This window comes from Scyliorhinus canicula, chromosome 27 (assembly GCF_902713615.1).
Source record: "Scyliorhinus canicula chromosome 27, sScyCan1.1, whole genome shotgun sequence".
Classification (NCBI taxonomy): Eukaryota; Metazoa; Chordata; class Chondrichthyes; order Carcharhiniformes; family Scyliorhinidae; genus Scyliorhinus; species Scyliorhinus canicula.
Genome location: NC_052172.1, coordinates 4,902,388 through 4,922,387, shown reverse-complemented (window position 1 = coordinate 4,922,387; position 20,000 = coordinate 4,902,388). Strand labels below are relative to the sequence as shown.

The 20,000-nt window shown below is 53.6% G+C and overlaps 1 protein-coding gene across 1 annotated transcript in view; it reads right to left on the bottom strand.

Annotated features, from left to right (window-relative positions):
* The window catches only part of LOC119957864 (synaptosomal-associated protein 25), a 127,473-nt gene that overhangs the window by 75,828 nt on the left and 31,645 nt on the right, over positions 1–20,000 (bottom strand). The window contains exon 3 of the mRNA XM_038786025.1: positions 14,734–14,775. Within this exon, the coding sequence (XP_038641953.1) occupies positions 14,734–14,775 (42 nt within the window). The remainder of the gene's footprint in view (positions 1–14,733; positions 14,776–20,000) is intronic.

Genomic DNA, 20,000 nt, shown 5'->3' with positions numbered 1-20,000 from the left:
AAAGCAGGGAGGTCATGTTGGAGTTGTATAGAGCGTTGGTGAGGCCACAGCTGGATACAGTGCGCAGTTCTGGTCGCCACATTACAGGAAGGATGTGATTGAATTGGAAGGGGAGCAGAGGAGATTCATCAGGATGTTGCCTGGTGATGTTACCCTTAAGTGATGAAGAGAGGTTGGATAGGCTTGGGTTGTTTTCAATGGAGCAGAGAAGACTGAGGGGCGACCTGAGTGAGGTGAACAAGATTATGAGGGGCATGGACAGGGTGGATAGGGAGCAGCTGTTCCCCTTCGTTGAAGGGTCAGTTACGAGGGGGATCCAAGTTCTAGGCGACTTGTAGGCGATTTGGGGGGAATTTGAGGAAAAACTTTTTTACCCAGAGGGTGGTGACGGTCTGGAATACAAAGAACAAAGAAAAGTACAGGACAGGAACAGGCCCTTCGGCCCTCCAAGCCCGTGCCGACCATGCTGCCCGTCTAACCTAAAACCTTCTACATTTCCGGGGTCCGTATCCCTCTATTCCCATCCTATTCATGGATTTGTCAAGATGCCCCTTAAATGTCACTATCGTCCCTGCTTCCACCACCTCCTCCGGCAGCGAGTTCCAGGCATCCACTACCCTCTGTGTAAAAAACCTGCCTCGTACATCTCCTCTAAACCTTGCCCCTCGCACCTTAACCTATGCCCCCTAGTAATTGACCTCTCGACACTGGGAAAAAGCCTCTGACTATCCACTCTGTCTATGCCCCTCATAATTTTGTAGACCTCTATCAGGTCGCCCCTCAACCTCCGTCGTTCCAGTGAGAACAAACCGAGTTTATTCAACCTCTCCTCATAGCTAATGCCCTCCATACCAGGCTACATCCTGGTAAATCTCTTCTGCACCCTCTCTAAAGCCTCCACATCCTTCTGGTAGTGTGGCAACCAGAATTGAACACTATACTCCAAGTGTGGCCTAACTAAGGTGCTATACAGCTGCAACATGACTTGTCAATTTTTATACTCAATGACCCGGCCAATGAAGGCAAGCATGCCGTATGCCTTCTTGAATACCTTCTCCACCTGAGTTGCCCCTTTCAGTGACCTGTGGACCTGTACACCTAGATCTCTCTGACTGTCAATACTCTTGAGGGTTCTACCATTCACTGTATATTCCCTACCTGTATTGGACCTTCCAAAATGCATTACCTCACATTTGTCCGGGTTAAGCTCCACCTGCCATCTCTCCGCCCAAGTCACCAAATGATCTAAATCCTGCTGTATCCTCTGACAGTCCTCATCGCTGTCCACAATTCCACCAACCTTTGTGTCGTTTGCAAACTTAATCAGACCAGTTACATTTTCCTCCAAATCATTTATATATACTACAAACAGCAAAGGTCCCAGCAGTGATCCCTGCGGAACACCACTAGTCACAGCCCTCCAATCAGAAAAGCATCCTTCCATTGCTACTCTCTGCATTCTATGACCTAGCCAGTTCTGTATCCATCTTGCCAGCTCACTGCTGATCCCGTGTGACTTCACCTTTGAAAATGAAATGAAAATCGCTTATTGTCACGAGTAGGCTTCAATGAAGTTACTGTGAGAAGCCCCTAGCCGCCACATTCCGGCGCCTGTCTGGGGAGGCTGGTACGGGAATTGAACCGTGCTGCTGGCCTGCTTGGTCTGCTTTCAAAGCCAGCGATTTAGCCCAGTGTGCTAAACCAGCCCCTAATGAAAATCGCTTATTGTCACGAGTAGGCTTCAATGAAGTTACTCTTAAAAGCCCCTAGTCGCCACATTCCGGCGCCTGTTCGGGGAGGCTGGTACGGGAATTGAACCGTGCTGCTGGCCTGCTTGGTCTGCTTTCAAAGCCAGCGATTTAGCCCAGTGTGCTAACCCAGCCCCTTTTGTACAAGTTTGCCATGAGGGACATTGCCAAAGGCCTTACTGAAGTCCATATAGACAACATCCACTGCCCTACCTACATCACTCATCTTTGTGACCTCCTCGAAAAACTCTTATCAAGTTAGTGAGACACGACCTCCCCTTCACAAAACCGTGCTGCCTCTCACTAATACGAACGCTCTGCCTGGGAGGGTGGGAGAGGCGGGTTGCCTCACATCCTTTAAAAGGTACCCGGATGAGCACTTGGCACGTTGTAACATTCAAGGCTCTGGGCCAAGGGCTGGCAAAAGGGATTAGGTAGGCAGGTCAGATTCCTTCATGTGTCATTGCAGACTCGATGGGCCGCAGGGCCTCTCCAGAACTGTGGGATTCTGTGACACCCTGGCTGGGATTCTCCCTCCCGGGGACTAAGTCCCCATGCCGGCGGGGAAACCGGAATCAACGACTCCGGAGCCAACGGGCCCCCAAGGTGAGGAATCCTCACCTGTCCAGGGGGCTAGGTGGATGCCGGAGTCGTTGGCTCCGCTCCAGCCAGCGCCGAAGGGGCTGCGCGAGTTCGCGCATGCGCGGAACGGCCGTCGTGATCTCGCGCATGCGCGGAACGGCCGTCGTGATCTCGCGCATGCACGGAACGGCCGGCGTGATCTCGCGCATGCGCGGAACGGCCGTCGTGATCTCGCGCATGCGCGGAACGGCCGTCGTGATCTCGCGCATGCGCGGAACGGCCGTCGTGATCTTGCGCATGCGCGGAACGGCCGTCGTGATCTCGCGCATGCGCGGAACGGCCGTCGTGATCTCGCGCATGCGCGGAACGGCCGTCGTGATCTCGCGCATGCGCGGAACGGCCGGCGCCGGCCATAGCGGAGCCCTACAGGGGCCGGCGCAGGAGGAAGGAGTGCCCCTACGGCACAGGCCCGCCCGCAGATTGGTGGGCCCCGATTGCGGGCCAGGCCACCGTGGCCCACCCCCCCCCCGGGGTCAGATCTCCCCGCACCCTCCCAAGGACCGTCCCCGCCGACTTACCTACCAGGTTCCGCCGTGTGGGACCATATGTAACCCACGCCGGCGGGACTGGCCAAAAACGGATGGCCGCTCGGCCCATCGGGACCCGGAGAATTGCCGGGGGGGGGGGGGGGGGGCGCTGCCAACGGCTCCTGACCGGCGTGGCGTGACACCCGCCCCTGCCTGAAAAATGGCACCGGAGAATACGGTAGCCGGTGTCGGGGGGCGGGATTCGCGCCACCCCCCGGAGATTCTCCGACCCTCCCGCCGGGTCGGAGAATCCTCCCCACGTATCTTTTTTTTTGTAACAAGGAAACTAAAGCTGTGCACAGTATTGCACGCGTTCCAATAAGGGTTTTAACCAAGCTGCACCAAGCTGTACTAAAGTCAATGATACTGAATACTGGGCAGGGTGTCGAGTGGGCAATGGATACAGCGGCATCGCCCGTTTGTCCTTCCGCCCAAAATGCATCTTTACCCCCTCATCCCTGAGCATCTGTGAAAAATGACGCGTGCACCTCAATAACGGCACCTAGTGTGAAACCTTGGACAATAACGACCCCCACCCTATCCCTGGCACCCCGTTAGACACAAAGGGGCAATTTTATCACGGCCAATCCACCTAACCTGCACATCTTTGGACTGTGGGAGGAAACCGGAGCACCCGGAGGAAACCCACGCAGACATGGGGAGGATGTGCAGACTCCGCACAGACAGTGACCCAAGCCGGAATCATACCTGGGACCCTGGAGCTGTGAAGCAATTGTGCTCTCCACAATGCTACCGTGTTGTCCGTGCTACTCGTGACAATAAGCGATTTTCATTTCATTTTGTTTGTTCTGCTTGCTCTCACTGGGTGGATGGCACGCAGTGGTTAGCTCTGCTGCCTCACCGCGCCAAGGACCCAGGTTCGATTCCGGCCTTGGGTGACTGTGCGGAGTCTGGACCTTCCCCCCGTGTCTGCGTGGGTTTCCTCCGGGTGCTCCGGTTTCCTCCTACAGTCCAAAGATGTGCAGGTTAGGTGGATTGGCCGTGATAAAATTGCCCCTTTGTGTCTAACGGGGTGCCAGGGATAGGGTGGGGAGTTGGTCAAAGTAGGGTGCTCTGTCAGAGGGTCGGTGCAGACTCGATGGGCCAAATGGCCTCCTGAAAAATGAAAAAAAAAATGAAAATCGCTTATTGTCACGAGTAGACTTCAAATGAAGTTACTGTGAAAAGCCTCTAGTCGCCACATTCCGGCGCCTGTCCGGGGAGGCTGGTACGGGAATCGAACCGTGCTGCTGGCCTGCTTGGTCTGCTTTAAAAGCCAGCAATTTAGCCCTGTGTGCTAAACAGCCCCTGCTCCTCCTGCACTGCCGGGATTCTGTGGTCCCTGTACTGAACATTATTCCTCTCTAATGCACAGGTTGCAGACTTTGAATTCAGAAGGTGAAAATACTCTCAACAGCAAATCTATCTCGCCACTAAATCTTCCTGCCTAAAAAAAGATTTAATGGCAGAAACCTTCCCTCGCCTGACAGGCTGGGGAAAGGTTTTCTGATTGAATTAATATATTTTACAATTAACAGGAGTGCACAGGCAGCAAATACTGCCTGCAAGTGTATTACCCTGGAGAAGCAACCAATCACTTGTCAGACAGGTTCCATGCATCACCAACAGTTTGATCATCTTGCTGATCAGAAAACATTTATAATTTTTCGAAGTTTGTAAATGTCTGGGTCCCATACGATACACATTCCAGAAAGGAGGCTGTTAGATCCTTATTAATTCTGCACAGTTGTTGGGTCTCTTATCGAAATGTAAGTGGGAGGGTTTGGAATGGTGCGTTGCCCAAGCATGTAGACCAGGGGGAACCCTGGGTTTGATCCGCGGAGGGTGTTACAATCTGCTGACCTCAGCTACGGTGATCAAAGTGCCCTCAGCACCACTGGACCAGGCAACAGTCCCACCCCCCGATCACAGAAACGACAAGCCGTCGGTGGGTCATTATGTCTCGGGCACCCTTCACTGTGAGGTCCAGGGTGATGGGGTCAAACTAAATTCCACAGACTTGAACACAAGATCCAGACTGGCGTTACCCAGTGCCAGTGTGTGTGGCAGTGTTACCCAGTGCGGTCAGTGTGTGTGGCAGTGTTACCCAGTGCCAGTGTGTGTGGCAGTGTTACCCATTGCGGTCAGTGTGTGTAGCAGTGTTACCCAGTGCCGGTGTGTGTGGCAGTGTTACCCAGTGCGGTCAGTGTGTGTGGCAGTGTTACCCAGTGTGGTCAGTGTGTGTGGCAGAGTTACCCAGTGCCAGTGAGTGTGGCAGTGTTACCCATTGCGGTCAGTGTGTGTAGCAGTGTTACCCAGGGTCAGTGTGTGTGGCAGTGTTACCCAGTGCGGTCAGTGTGTGTGGCAGTGTTACCCAGTGCGGCCGGTGTGTGTGGCAGTGTTACCCATTGCGGTCAGTGTGTGTAGCAGTGTTACCCAGTGCGGTCAGTGTGTGTGGCAGAGTTACTCAGGGTCAGTGTGTGTGGCAGTGTTACCCAGTGTGGTCAGTGTGTGTGGCAGTGTTACCCAGTGGGGCCAGTGTGTATGGCAGAGTTACCCAGTGCCAGTGAGTGTGGCAGTGTTACCCAGTGTGGTCAGTGTGTGTGGCAGTGTTACCCAGTGCGGTCAGTGTGTGTGGCAGTGTTACCCAGGGTCAGTGTGTGTGGCAGTGTTACCCAGTGTGGTCAGTGTGTGTGGCAGAGTTACCCAGTGCGGTCAGTGTGTGTGGCAGTGTTACCCAGTGCGGTCAGTGTGTGTGGCAGTGTTACCCAGTGCGGTCAGTGTGTGTGGCAGTGTTACCCAGGGTCAGTGTGTGTGGCAGTGTTACCCAGTGTGGTCAGTGTGTGTGGCAGTGTTACCCAGGGTCAGTGTGTGTGGCAGTGTTACCCAGTGCGGTCAGTGTGTGTGGCAGTGTTACCCAGGGTCAGTGTGTGTGGCAGTGTTACCCAGTGTGGCCAGTGTGTGTGGCAGTGTTACCCAGTGGGGCCAGTGTGTGTGGCAGTGTTACCCAGTGCGGTCAGTGTGTGTGGCAGTGTTACCCAGTGCGGTCAGTGTGTGTGGCAGTGTTACCCAGTGCGGTCAGTGTGTGTGGCAGTGTTACCCAGTGCGGTCAGTGTGTGTTGCAGTGTTACCCAGGGTCAGTGTGTGTGGCAGTGTTACCCAGGGTCAGTGTGTGTGGCAGTGTTACCCAGGGTCAGTGTGTGTGGCAGTGTTACCCAGGGTCAGTGTGTGTGGCAGTGTTACCCGGGGTCAGTGTGTGTGGCAGTGTTACCCAGTGTGGTCAGTGTGTGTGGCAGTGTTACCCAGTGGGGTCAGTGTGTGTGGCAGTGTTACCCAGGGTCAGTGTGTGTGGCAGTGTTACCCAGTGGGGCCAGTGTGTGTGGCAGTGTTACCCAGTGGGGTCAGTGTGTGTGGCAGTGTTATCCAGTGTGGTCAGTGTGTGTGGCAGTGTTACCCAGTGCGGTCAGTGTGTGTGGCAGTGTTACCCAGTGCGGTCAGTGTGTGTGGCAGTGTTACCCAGTGCGGTCAGTGTGTGTGGCAGTGTTACCCAGTCCGGTCAGTATGTGTGGCAGTGTTACCCAGTGCGGTCAGTGTGTGTGGCAGTGTTACCCAGTCCGGTCAGTGTGTGTGGTAGTGTTACCCAGTGCGGTCAGTGTGTGTGGCAGTGTTACCCAGTGGGGTCAGTGTGTGTGGCAGTGTTACCCAGTGCGGTCAGTGTGTGTGGTAGTGTTACCCAGGGTCAGTGTGTGTGGCAGTGTTACCCAGGGTCAGTGTGTGTGGCAGTGTTACCCAGTGCGGTCAGTGTGTGTGGCAGTGTTACCCAGTGCGGTCAGTGAGTGTGGCAGTGTTACCCAGTGCGGTCAGTGTGTGTGGCAGTGTTACCCAGTGCCAGTGTGTGTGGCAGTGTTACCCAGTGCGGTCAGTGTGTGTGGCAGTGTTACCCAGTGCGGTCAGTGTGTGTGGCAGTGTTACCCAGGGCGGTCAGTGAGTGTGGCAGTGTTACCCAGTGCGGTCAGTGTGTGTGGCAGTGTTACCCAGGGCGGCCAGTGTGTGTGGCAGTGTTACCCAGTGCCAGTGTGTGTGGCAGTGTTACCCAGTGCGGTCAGTGTGTGTGGCAGTGTTACCCAGGGTCAGTGTGTGTGGCAGTGTTACCCAGTGCGGTCAGTGTGTGTGGCAGTGTTACCCAGTGCCAGTGTGTGTGCCAGTGTTACCCAGTGCGGTCAGTGTGTGTGGCAGTGTTACCCAGGGTCAGTGAGTGTGGCAGTGTTACCCAGTGCGGTCAGTGTGTGTGGCAGTGTTACCCAGTGTGGTCAGTGTGTGTGGCAGTGTTACCCAGTGTGGTCAGTGTGTGTGGCAGTGTTACCCAGGGTCAGTGAGTGTGGCAGTGTTACCCAGTGCGGTCAGTGTGTGTAGCAGTGTTACCCAGGGTCAGTGAGTGTGGCAGTGTTACCCAGTGCGGTCAGTGTGTGTGGCAGTGTTACCCAGTGTGGTCAGTGTGTGTGGCAGTGTTACCCAGGGTCAGTGAGTGTGGCAGTGTTACCCAGTGCGGTCAGTGTGTGTGGCAGTGTTACCCAGTGCGGTCAGTGTGTGTGGCAGTGTTACCCAGGGTCAGTGTGTGTGGCAGTGTTACCCAGTGCGGTCAGTGTGTGCGGCAGTGTTACCCAGTGCGGTCAGTGTGTGTAGCAGTGTTACCCAGTGGGGCCAGTGTGTGTGGCCAGTGTGTGTGGCAGTGTTACCCAGTGCGGTCGGTGTGTGTGGCAGTGTTACCCAGTGCCAGTGTGTGTGGCAGTGTTACCCAGTGCGGCCAGTATGTGTGGCAGTGTTACCCAGTGCGGTCAGTGTGTGTGGCAGTGTTACCCAGTGCCAGTATGTGTGGCAGTGTTACCCAGTGCCAGTGTGTGTGGCAGTGTTACCCAGTGCGGTCAGTGTGTGTGGCAGTGTTACCCAGTGCGGTCAGTGTGTGTGGCAGTGTTACCCAGTGCCAGTGTGTGTGGCAGTGTTACCCAGTGCGGTCAGTGTGTGTGGCAGTGTTACCCAGGGTCAGTGTGTGTGGCAGTGTTACCCAGGGTCAGTGTGTGTGGCAGTGTTACCCAGGGTCAGTGTGTGTGGCAGTGTTACCCAGTGCGGCCAGTGTGTGTGGCAGTGTTACCCAGTGCGGTCAGTGTGTGTGGCAGTGTTACCCAGTGCCAGTGTGTGTGGCAGTGTTACCCAGTGCGGCCAGTGTGTGTGGCAGTGTTACCCAGTGCGGCCAGTGTGTGTGGCAGTGTTACCCAGTGGGGTCAGTGTGTGTGGCAGTGTTACCCAGTGCGGCCAGTGTGTGTGGCAGTGTTACCCAGTGTGGTCAGTGTGTGTGGCAGTGTTACCCAGTGCCAGTGTGTGTGGCAGTGTTACCCAGTGTGGTCAGTGAGTGTGGCAGTGTTACCCAGTGCGGCCAGTGTGTGTGGCAGTGTTACCCAGTGGGGTCAGTGTGTGTGGCAGTGTTACCCAGTGTGGTCAGTGTGTGTGGCAGTGTTACCCAGTGCGCCCAGTGTGTGTGGCAGTGTTACCCAGGGTCAGTGTGTGTGGCAGTGTTACCCAGTGTGGTCAGTGTGTGTGGCAGTGTTACCCAGGGCCAGTGTGTGTGGCAGTGTTACCCAGTGCGGTCAGTGTGTGTCGCAGTGTTACCCAGTGCGGTCAGTGAGTGTGGCAATGCTACCCAGGGTCAGTGTGTGTGGCAGTGTTACCCAGTGCGGTCAGTGTGTGTGGCAGTGTTACCCAGTGCCAGTGTGTGTGGCAGTGTTACCCAGTGCGGTCAGTGTGTGTGGCAGTGTTACCCAGGGTCAGTGAGTGTGGCAGTGTTACCCAGTGTGGTCAGTGTGTGTGACAGTGTTACCCAGTGCGGTCAGTGTGTGTGACAGTGTTACCCATTGCGGCCAGTGTGTGTGGCAGTGTTACCCAGGGTCAGTGTGTGTGGCAGTGTTACCCAGGGTCAGTGTGTGTGACAGTGTTACCCATTGCGGCCAGTGTGTGTGGCAGTGTTACCCAGGGTCAGTGAGTGTGGCAGTGTTACCCAGTGCGGTCAGTGTGTGTGGCAGTGTTACCCAGTGCGGTCAGTGTGTGTGGCAGTGTTACCCAGTGCAGCCAGTGTGTGTGGCAGTGTTACCCAGTGCGGTCAGTGTGTGTGACAGTGTTACCCAGTGCGGTCAGTGTGCGTGGCAGTGTTACCCAGTGCGGTCAGTGTGCGTGGCAGTGTTACCCAGTGCGGTCAGTGTGTGTGGCAGTGTTACCCAGTGCCAGTGTGTGTGGCAGTGTTACCCAGGGTCAGTGTGTGTGGCAGTGTTACCCAGGGTCAGTGTGTGTGGCAGTGTTACCCAGTGCGGTCAGTGTGTGTGGCAGTGTTACCCAGTGCGGTCAGTGTGTGTGGCAGTGTTACCCAGTGCGGTCAGTGTGTGTGGCAGTGTTACCCAGTGCGGTCAGTGTGTGTGGCAGTGTTACCCAGTGCGGTCAGTGTGTGTGGCAGTGTTACCCAGTGCGGTCAGTGTGTGTGGCAGTGTTACCCAGTGCGGTCAGTGTGTGTGGCAGTGTTACCCAGTGCGGTCAGTGTGTGTGGCAGAGTTACCCAGTGCCAGTGTGTGTGGCAGTGTTACCCAGTGCGGTCAGTGTGTGTGGCAGTGTTACCCAGTGCCAGTGTGTGTGGCAGTGTTACCCAGTGCGGTCAGTGTGTGTGGCAGTGTTACCCAGTGCCAGTGTGTGTGGCAGTGTTACCCAGGGTCAGTGTGTGTGGCAGTGTTACCCAGGGTCAGTGTGTGTGGCAGTGTTACCCAGTGCGGTCAGTGTGTGTGGCAGTGTTACCCAGTGCGATCAGTGTGTGTGGCAGTGTTACCCAGTGCGGTCAGTGTGTGTGGCAGTGTTACCCAGTGCCAGATACTGGGTGATAAGGAGACAGCGGGGAGGGGGGTGGGGTGGGTAGGAGGAGAGGGTGAAGGCAGGAAAACTGGGAGCGTGCAGGATGCAGGAAGTAAGGAGAATGTGGGGGCCAGGGGTTAGAGTGCGAGGCAAGAGTGCTCACCTGGGTCCCTGGCGCTGTGAGGCAGCAGTGTTAACCCGGGTCCCTGGCACTGTGAGGCAGCAGTGCTAACCCAGGTCCCTGGCACTGTGAGGCAGCAGTGCTAACCCAGGTCCCTGGCACTGTGAGACAGCAGTGTTAACCCGGGTCCCTGGAACTGTGAGACCGCAGTGTTAACCCAGGTCCCTGGCACTGTGAGACAGCAGTGTTAACCCGGGTCCCTGGAACTGTGAGACAGCAGTGTTAACCTGGGTTCCTGGCACTGTGAGACAGCAGTGTTAATCCGGGTCCCTGGCATTGTGTGACAGCAGTGCTAACCCGGGTCCCTGGTACTGTGACACAGCAGTGCTAACCACTGTGCCACCGTGTGGGACTAAGCCGCGTTGGCAGTAAGACCGCAGTTGAACAGGTTGATGAAGAGAGCAATGTCACGGCAGGTGGACAGGCAGTGGGGACGGGTGGAGTTGGAACCCGGCAGGATGCCTTTGGAGAATTGGGTGGACAGTTTTGCTGGAGCAGAGAATGGTGATTGCTGCAGGATGTGAATGGTGAGGGAGACAAGGGGGTAATCAGAGACACAGCTCAGGAAGTGAACAATTAGGGCAAGATCAATGCTGCGATGGTCTGTACAGGAGGGCCAGCAGGCACAGATGGTCTGAAATCCCAAAATAAATATTTGACTTAAATTATAATTAGCAGATTAACCAGTCAGTCCTTTGTGAAGTCAGAAAACTGTACTTGAACCAGTAAAACATCAATAAAGGCTGGGGCCCAATATCCCCAATCAACAGCCTGAGTTAGAACATAGAACAGTACAGCACAGAACAGGCCCTTCAGCCCTCCATGTTGTGCCGAGCTTTGTCCGAAACCAAGATCAAGCTATCCCACTCCCTGTCATTCTGGTGTGCTCCATGTGCCTGTCCAATAACCGCTTGAAAGTTCCTGAAGTGTCTAACTCCACTATCACAGCAGGCAGTCCATTCCACACCCTAACCGCTCTCTGAGTAAAGAACCTACTTCGGACATCCCTCCTATATCTCCCACCCTGAACCTTATAGTTATGCCCCCTTGTAACAGTTACATCCCACCCGGGGAAATAGTCTCTGAACGTCCACTCTATCTATCCCCCTCATCATCTTATAAACCTCTATTAAGTCGCCTCTCATCCCCCTTTGCTCCAAAGAGAAAAGCCCTAGCTCCCTCAACCTTTCCTCATAAGACCTACCTTCCAATCCAGGCAGCATCCTGGTAAATCTCCTTTGCACCCTTTCCAATGCTTCCACATCCTTCCTATAATGAGGTGACCAGAACTGCACACAATACTCCAAATGTGGTCTAACGAAGGTCTTGTACAGTTGCAGCATAACCTCACAGCTCTTAAACTCAATCCCCTGTTAATAAATGCTAACACACTATAGGCTTTCTTCTCCGCTCTATCCACTTGGGTGGAACTTTCAGAGATCGATGGACATGAACTCCAAGATCTCTCTGCTCCTCCACATTCTTCAGAACCCTGCCGTTGACCCTGTAATCCGCATTCAAATTTGTCCTACCAAAATGAATCACCTCGCACTTATCAGGGTTAAACTGCCATTTTTCGGCCCAGCTCTGCATCCTGTCAATGTCTCTTTGCAGCCTACAACAGCCCTCCACCTCATCCACTACTCCATCAATCTTGGTGTCATCAGCAAATTTACTGATCCACCCTTCAGCCCCCTCCTCCAAGTCATTGATAAAAATCACAAATAGCAGAGGGCCCAGCACTGATCCCTGTGGTACACCGCTGGTAACTGGTCTCCAGTCTGAAAATTTTCCATCCACCACCACCCTCTGTCTTCTATGTGAGAGCCAGTTACTTATCCAATTGGCCAAATTTCCCTCTATCCCACACCTCCTTACTTTCTTCATGAGCCGACCATGGGGAACCTTATCAAACGCCTTACTAAAATCCATGTATACAACATCAACTGCTCTACCTTCATCTACACACTTAGTTACCTCAAAGAATTCAATCAAATCTGTGAGGCAAGACTTACCCTTCACGAATCCGTGTTGACTATCCCGGATTAAGCTGCATCTTTCCAAATGGTCATAAATCCTATCCTTCAGGACCTTTTCCATTAACTTACCAACCACCGAAGTAAGACTAACCGGCCTACAATTACCATGGGCCAGCAGTTGGAGACATCCTTATCCTCAAACGTGGAGTCAACAGTTAGAGCTCTGTCCCAACCCTCCCTCCCCTTTGCCTGCCCTCACCCTCTCCTACCCCTCTCCTCCCCTCGTCCTGTCCCTCACTCTCCCCTACTCCTCACCTCTCCTTCTCCTACCCCTCTCCTCCTGTCCTGCCCCTCACTCTCCCCTCCCCTCGTCCTGTCCCTCACTCTCCCCTACTCCTCACCTCTCCTTCTCCTACCCCTCTCCTCCTGTCCTGCCCCTCACTCTCCCCTCCGGTACCCCAGCCCTGTCCTGCCCCTCACCCTCCCCTCTGGTACCCCTGTCCTGTCCTGTCCCTCACCCTCCCCTCCGGTACCCCTGTCCTGTCCTGTCCCTCACCCTCCCCTCTGGTACCCCTGTCCTGTCCTGCCCCTCACCCTCCCCTCCGGTACCCCTGTCCTGTCCTGTCCCTCACCCTCCCCTCCGGTACCCTACCCCTGCCCTGTCCTGCCTCTCACCTTCACCTTGCTACCCCACCTGTCTACATTCAGGCTACGTCTACACGTTTGCTAATGACACCCAACCCTAGCTCAGCACCACCTCTCGCGACCCCCTCCCCCCTTTCTCAATGATCAGGATACTTGTCCGGCACCCAGTACTGGATGAGCAGAAACTTCTTCCACTGAAACACGGCTCCAGAATTCCCTCCCGGAAGCTCTGTGCCTCATACCCTCACTTTCCTCTCGTAAAACACCCGTTAAACCGTAACCATTGGCCGCTCATCTCCTTATGTAGCTGGGTATCCGGGGTTGAGTTCTCCGGCCTCCCGGGCGCGTGTTTCACGGCAGCGGGAGGCAGCGTGTCGTTCATTGCTCCTGACGCCTAAACAGGGTTTAGCTCAGTCGGCTGGACGGCTGGTTTGTGATGCGGAGCGAGGCCAACAGCGGGGGTTCAATTCCCGTACAGGCTGCAGTTATTCATGAAGGCCCCGCCTTCTCAACCTTGCTCCTCACCTGAGGTGTGGTGACCCTCGGGTTAAATCACCGCCAGTCAGCTCTCCCCCTCTCAAAGCGGAAAGCAGCCTGTGGTCACCTGGGACTGGGGCAGCTTTACTTTATGGCCCTGTCTCTGTCTGAAGGCCTCAGCCAATTTCCGATCGATAATCAATCCTCAGTTCCATGGGCTGCAATGTTTAACTAGCAGCCTCTAAAGAGGAACTTAATGCTTCCTGGAAGTCGGGAGCAATAACATCCACAGACCATTACTGTAGCCACCTCTTCAGAAAATTCCATCAGGTTTGTCAGGCGTGACCCCCCCCCTTTTACAAACCCACGCTGCTTCTCTCTGATCAGCTGAAATCTTTTCAAAAGTTTCAGTCAGAATTAGGATTAATAATAATAATACTAATAATAATCTTTATAGGCTTACATTAACACTTCAATGAAGTTACTGTGACAAGCCCCTAGTCGCCACATTCCGGCGCCTGTTTGGGGATACAGAGGGAGAATTCAGAATGTCCAATTCACCTGACAGCACGTCTTTCGGGACTTGTGGGAGGAAACCAGAGCACCCGGAGGAAACCCGTGCAGACACGGGCCGGGGGGGGACGTGCAGACTCCGCGCAGACAGTGACCCAAGCCGCAAATCGAACCCGGGACCCTGGAGCTGTGAAGCAACAGCGCTAACCACTCTGCTACCGTGTGGCCCATCTGGTCCCTGCTACCAGCAACTTGGTGGGGGGGGGAAATCCATTTGGAGCGTTAAAGGTAATTGTGTGTTTTTCTTTGAACTCTGGCTTTTATCCACTCCCTCGCCCAGGGGAGCGGAGGATATTCTAGGCGCCCTGGTTGGCACTGGTTAACACAGTAAGCGGATATATATGCAACCCAGTATTGATTATTGAATAGCACAGAGAGGTTGCAGCTAGTGAATAGTCCGGGGGCATGGATAACGTCATTGATTCCCGGTCAGTCCCACTGTTTCAAGGTGCAGGTCTCAGTGTGTCAATCCTGTCCCACAGGTAAATCTAACCCAATGGTTATTCAATCCCCATCATTGTACAAACCCACTGCCCCCTGTGGTATGTGGCTGACGCCAGATGCCAGTCATGCAGCCAGTAGCATGTCCCACTCTGACTCCAGAATTCCTATAATGCGGAAAAAGGCCATTCGGCCCATCGGGGCTGCACCCACCCTCTGAAGGAGCACCCTATCCCCCTTCCTATCCCTGTAACCCCATCTAAAATGCGCATCTTTGGACACTAAGAGGCAATTTAGCGCGGCCAATCCATCTAACCCTGCAACATCTCTGGACAGTGGGAGGAAACCGGAGCAGCCGGAGGAAACCCACGCAGACGCGGGGAGAGCGTGCAAACTTCTCACAGTCACCCGAGGCTGGAATTGATCCTGGGTCGCTGGCGCTGTGAGGCAGCAGTGCTAGCCACTGTGCCATCGTGCCCCCCCCCCCCCCCCCCCCCCCACCCTCCCAATGACATAGGACCATTCTGACTGGTCGTAAAAACCTCTAGTATGTCTTGCTTACAAATTGTCACAGGAATTTGGTGGCGCGCTCATTAGCTGACAGTTAAAATAAATGAAACTTTCTGATACAGTACCTCCTCCACCAGCTGCAGCATACGGCGAGTGCTTTCCAGGGACTGTGAAGAGAGAGAGAGAGAGAAAAACGCAGTTAGACCACGGCAAACAAACACCATGCCTCATTTTTACCAATATGTCAATAAGCAAACATGCCTAGCATCACGAGAGGGTAACCAGGATGGGGCTGTTTTCCCTGGGATGGAGGAATCCAAGGGTGATCTAATGGAATTCCATAAAAGTATGAAAGGGCGGAGGTAGGTAGATAATTACAGACTCCTATTTATCGACTACAGCTCAGCCTTCAACCCCATCATTCCTACGAAACTCATCTCCAAACTCCGTGGCCTTGGCCTTGGCTCCTCCCTCTGCGACTGGATCCTGAACTTTCTAACCCACAGGCCATAATCAGTAAAGATAGGCAACAACACCTCCTCCACGATCATCCTCAACATCGGTGCCCCACAAGGCTGTGTCCTCGGCCCCCTACTATACTCCTTGTGGTCAAATTCCCCTCCAACTCGATTTTCAAATTTGCCGATGACACCACCGTAGTGGGTCTGATTTCAAATAATGACGAGACAGAGTACTGGAATGAGATAGAGAATCTGGTGAACTGGTGCGACAACAATAATCTCTCCCTCAATGCCAACAAAACGAAGGAGATTGTCATCAACTTCAGGAAGTGTAGTGGAGAACATGCCCCTGTCTACATCAATGGAAACAAAGGAGAAAGGGTCGAGAACTTCAGGTTTTTAGGCGTACAGATCACCAACAACCTGTCTTGGTCCCCCCCATGCCGACACTATAGTTAAGAAAGCCCACCAATGACTCTACTTTCTCAGAAGACTAAGGAAATTTGGCATGTCAACTACGACCCTCACCAACAAGGTTGTGAATGTAGCCCAGCCCATCACGCAAACCAGCCTCCCATTCATTGACTCTATAATTCCCGCTGCCTCGGAAAGGCAGCCAGCATAATTAAGGACCCCACGCACCCCCCGGACATACTCTCTTCCACCTTCTTCCGTCAGGAAAAAGATACCAAAGTTTGAGGTCACGTACCAACCGACTCAAGAACAGCTTCTTCCCTACTGCCAGCAGACTTTTGAATGGACCTGCCTCGTATTAAGTTGATCTTTTCTCTACACCTTGCTATAACTGTAACATTATATTCTGCAGTCTATCCTTCCTTCCCTATGAATGGTATGCATTGTTTGTACAGCATGCAAGAAACAATACTTTTCATTGCATACTAATACATGTGATAGTAATAAATCAAATCAAAATTAAATTCAATGCAAATAAGTGCAAATTGATTTATTTTGCTGGAGGAGAACAAAGAGACAATATAAAATACAGGGTGTAATTCTTAAGAGGGCGCAAGAGCAGAGGAACCTGGGTGTATAAAGTATTAAAGGTGGCAGGACAGTTTGAGAGAGTGGGTGGGATTTTCCATTCCCGCCCATCGCCGAGATCGTCTAGTCCGGCCGAACTGGCCGGGCCGTCAATTTTCCCAGGGCTGGTCCCACCACGACGTGGTGAGAAATTCCAGGCCAGCGTTTAAAAAGGCAGACAACATCATAGAATTTACAGTGCAGAAGGAGGCCATTCGGCCCATCGATTCTGCACTGGCTCTTGGAAAGAGCACCCTACCCAAGGTTAACACCTCCACCCTATCCCCATAACCCGGTAACCCCACCCAACACTAAGGGCAATTTTGGACACTAAGGGCAATTTATCATGGCCAACCCACCTAACCTGCACATCTTTGGACTGTGGGAGGAAACCGGAGCACCTGGAGGAAACCCACGCACACACGGGGAGGACGTGCAGACTCCACACAGACAGTGACCCAAGCCGGGAATCGAACCTGGGACCCTGGAGCTGTGAAGCAATTGTGCTATCCACAATGCTACCGTGCTGCCCTTAATTGTTCTTTACTGTCATTGCTGAAATAATTAACTGTTGGCTTTATTAATAGGAACAGACAGTACAAAAAGCAAGGAAGTTGCACTAAACGTGTATAAAATACTGGTCCCGCCTCAACTGGAGTGTTATGTCCAGTTCTGGGTGCCGCACCTTCGGAAGGATGTGAAGGCATTCGAGGGGATGTGGAAAACATTCCCGAGTGTGGTTCCAGGGATGAGGAATTCAATCACATGGACAGACTAGAGGAACTGGGGCTGTTTGCCTTGGAGAGGAGAACATTGAGAGGAGATTTGGCAGAGATATTCCAAAGCATGAGGAGTCACGACAGAGTAGACGGGGAGAAACTGTTCCCGCTTGTGAAAGGATCGAGAACGAGAGGGGCGCAGAGTTAACATAAGTCACAAACGAAGCAATGGCAATATGAAGGAGACACATTTTCAGGCAGTGAGTTTTTGGGATCTGGGATATACTGCCTGGGAGTGTGGTGGAGGCAGATACAATCCACGCATTCTGGAGGGAATTAGATTGTTATCTGAAAAGGAAGAATGTGCTGGGTTATGGGGAGAGGGCAGGTGAGTGGCACTGGGTAATTTGCTCCTTCAGAGAGACAGGGCAGATGCGTCAGACTGAATGGCCTCCTTTTGTGCTGCAGTAAACTTAGAGGCAGGAGTAGAGAAATTTCCCGACTCTGCAAGCCCGCCTTGGGAGAAAGTGACTCGAGTGGTGCAGGTTCCATTCTGGGGGCTGGTGCATTCTGGATTTGGGCCTATTGCCCCCGGACAGAGATTGGATTGCTTGACTCGATAGCTTTTTTTTCTTAGATCCGTTTTGTCAATGGCTCAATGTTTATTAAGACAAGGTGAAGAAGTGTAATGTCCTTATTGTCTCTCTGCCATTGATACTTTAAAGGTCTGCTTGGTTGACTATTTTTAAAGGGTTTCAATGATTTTAAGAAAATAATGAATTTTTTTTTAAGCTTTTCCATGCATGCCACTGTTATTATACGGTTCAGTACAGAATGTATACTGGATGAATTGGTATAGAAGTGCAATGAATTGGCATGGATCGTCTGAAGGCCCATTGGGAGTGGGTGGAAGCATGGAGGAGCATGGTCAGATCTTTCAGAAGGTTCCCGAATCCAGACTATGGTCCACGAGTCCTCTGAGGGACCACTGACAACAAGTCTTTGAGGCGCTGCACTGAGGGTCATGGAAAGTGTGAGTAGCGGGGTGGGTTGGATAGGGTTAGGTGATGCTACCCCCATAATCCTACTCTTCTAATCACTGCTAGGGGCTGGTTTAGCACAGTGGGCCAAACAGCAGGTTTGTGATGCGGAACAAGGCAGCGGAGCGGGTCCAATTCCCGTACCGGCCTCGCCTAACAGGGACCGGAATGTGGCGACAAGGGGCTTTTCACAGTAACTTCATTGAAGCCTACTCGTGGCAATGTTATTATTATTATTAGAGGTTACTGTTTGTGTTTAGTTACTATATCATCTATACAAGGGGCTAGGAACATTTACCAGCAGGGTCCAGGCTGCTCAGGGCACAGAATCTCTACAGAACCCTTACAATGCAGGCGGAGGCCATTCGGCCCATCAAGTCTGTACCAGTCCTCTGTAAGAGCACCCTACCTTGGCCCACACTGCCATCCTATCCCCACAACCCTATCTAACCTGCACATCTTTGCACACTGAGGGGAAATGTATCATGGCGAATCCACCTAACCTGCATATCTTTGAACTGCGGGAGGAAACCGGAGCACCCGGAGGAAACCCACGCAGACACGGGGAGAACAGTGCAGACTCCAAACAGTCACCCGAGGCCGGAATCGAACCCGGGTCCCTGGCACTGTGAGGCAGCAGTGTTAACCCGGGTCCCTGGCGCGGTGAGGCAGCAGTGTTAACCCGGGTCCCTGGCACTGTGAGACAGCAGTGTTAACCCGGGTCCCTTGGCACTGGGAATCAGCAGAGTTAACCCGGGTCCCTGGCACTGTGAGACAACAGTGTTAACCCGGGTCCCTGGCACTGTGAGACAGCAGTGTTAACCCGGGTCCCTGGCACTGTGAGACAGCAGTGTTAACCCGGGTCCCTGGCACTGTGAGACAGCAGTGTTAACCCGGGTCCCTGGGACTGTGAGGCAGCAGTGCTAACCCGGGTCCCTGGCGCGGTGAGGCAGCAGTGCTAACCCGGGTCCCTGGCACTGTGAGGCAGCAGTGTTAACCCGGGTCCCTGGCGCGGTGAGGCAGCAGTGTTAACCCGGGTCCCTGGCACTGTGAGACAGCAGTGTTAACCCGGGTCCCTGGCACTGTGAGACAGCAGTGTTAACCCGGGTCCCTGGCTTTGTGAGACAGCAATGTTAACCCGGGTCCCTGGCACTGTGAGACAGCAGTGTTAACCTGGGTCCCTGGCACTGTGAGACAGCAGTGTTAACCCGGGTCCCTGGCACGGTGAGGCAGCAGTGTTAACCCGGGTCCCTGGCACTGTGAGGCAGCAGTGTTAACCCAGGTCTCTCGCACTGTGAGACAGCAGTGTTAACCCGGGTCCCTGGCACTGTGAGGCAGCAGTGTTAACCCGCGTCCCTGGCACTATGAGACAGCAGTGTTAACCCGGGTCCCTGGCACTGTGAGACAGCAGTGTTAACCCGGGTCGCTGGTACTGTGAGACAGCAGTGTTAACCTGGGTCCCTGGCACTGTGAGACAGCAGTGTTAACCCAGGTCTCTCGCACTGTGAGACAGCAGTGTTCACCCGGGTCCCTGGTACTGTGAGACAGCAGTGTTAACCCAGGTCTCTCGCACTGTGAGACAGCAGTGTTAACCCGGCTCCCTGGCACGGTGAGGCAACAGTGTTAACCCGGGTCCCTGGCACGGTGAGGCAGCAGTGTTAACCGGGGTCCCTGGCACTGTGAGGCAACAGTGTTAACCCGGGTCCCTGGCACGGTGAGGCAGCAGTGCTAACCCGGGACCCTGGCGCGGTGAGGCAGCTGTGTGCCCCGTACCGCAGCATAATGTGAATCATCCTTATTGATACCCAAGACTTTGTACAATGTGTGCAGGAGGGTTTCCTGACACAATATGTTGACAGGCCAACAAGAGGCGAGGCCACATTGGATTTGGTTTTGGGTAATGAACCAGGCCAGGTGTTAGATCTGGAGGTAGGTGAGCACTTTGGAAACAGTGACCACAATTCGGTGACCTTTACGTTAGTGATGGAAAGGGATAAGTATACCCCGCAGGGCAAGAGTTATAGCTGGGGGAAGGGCAATTATGATGCCATTAGACATGACTTAGGATGTGTTGGTTGGAGAAGTAGCTGCAAGGGTTGGGCACACTGGATATGTGGAGCTTGTTCAAGGA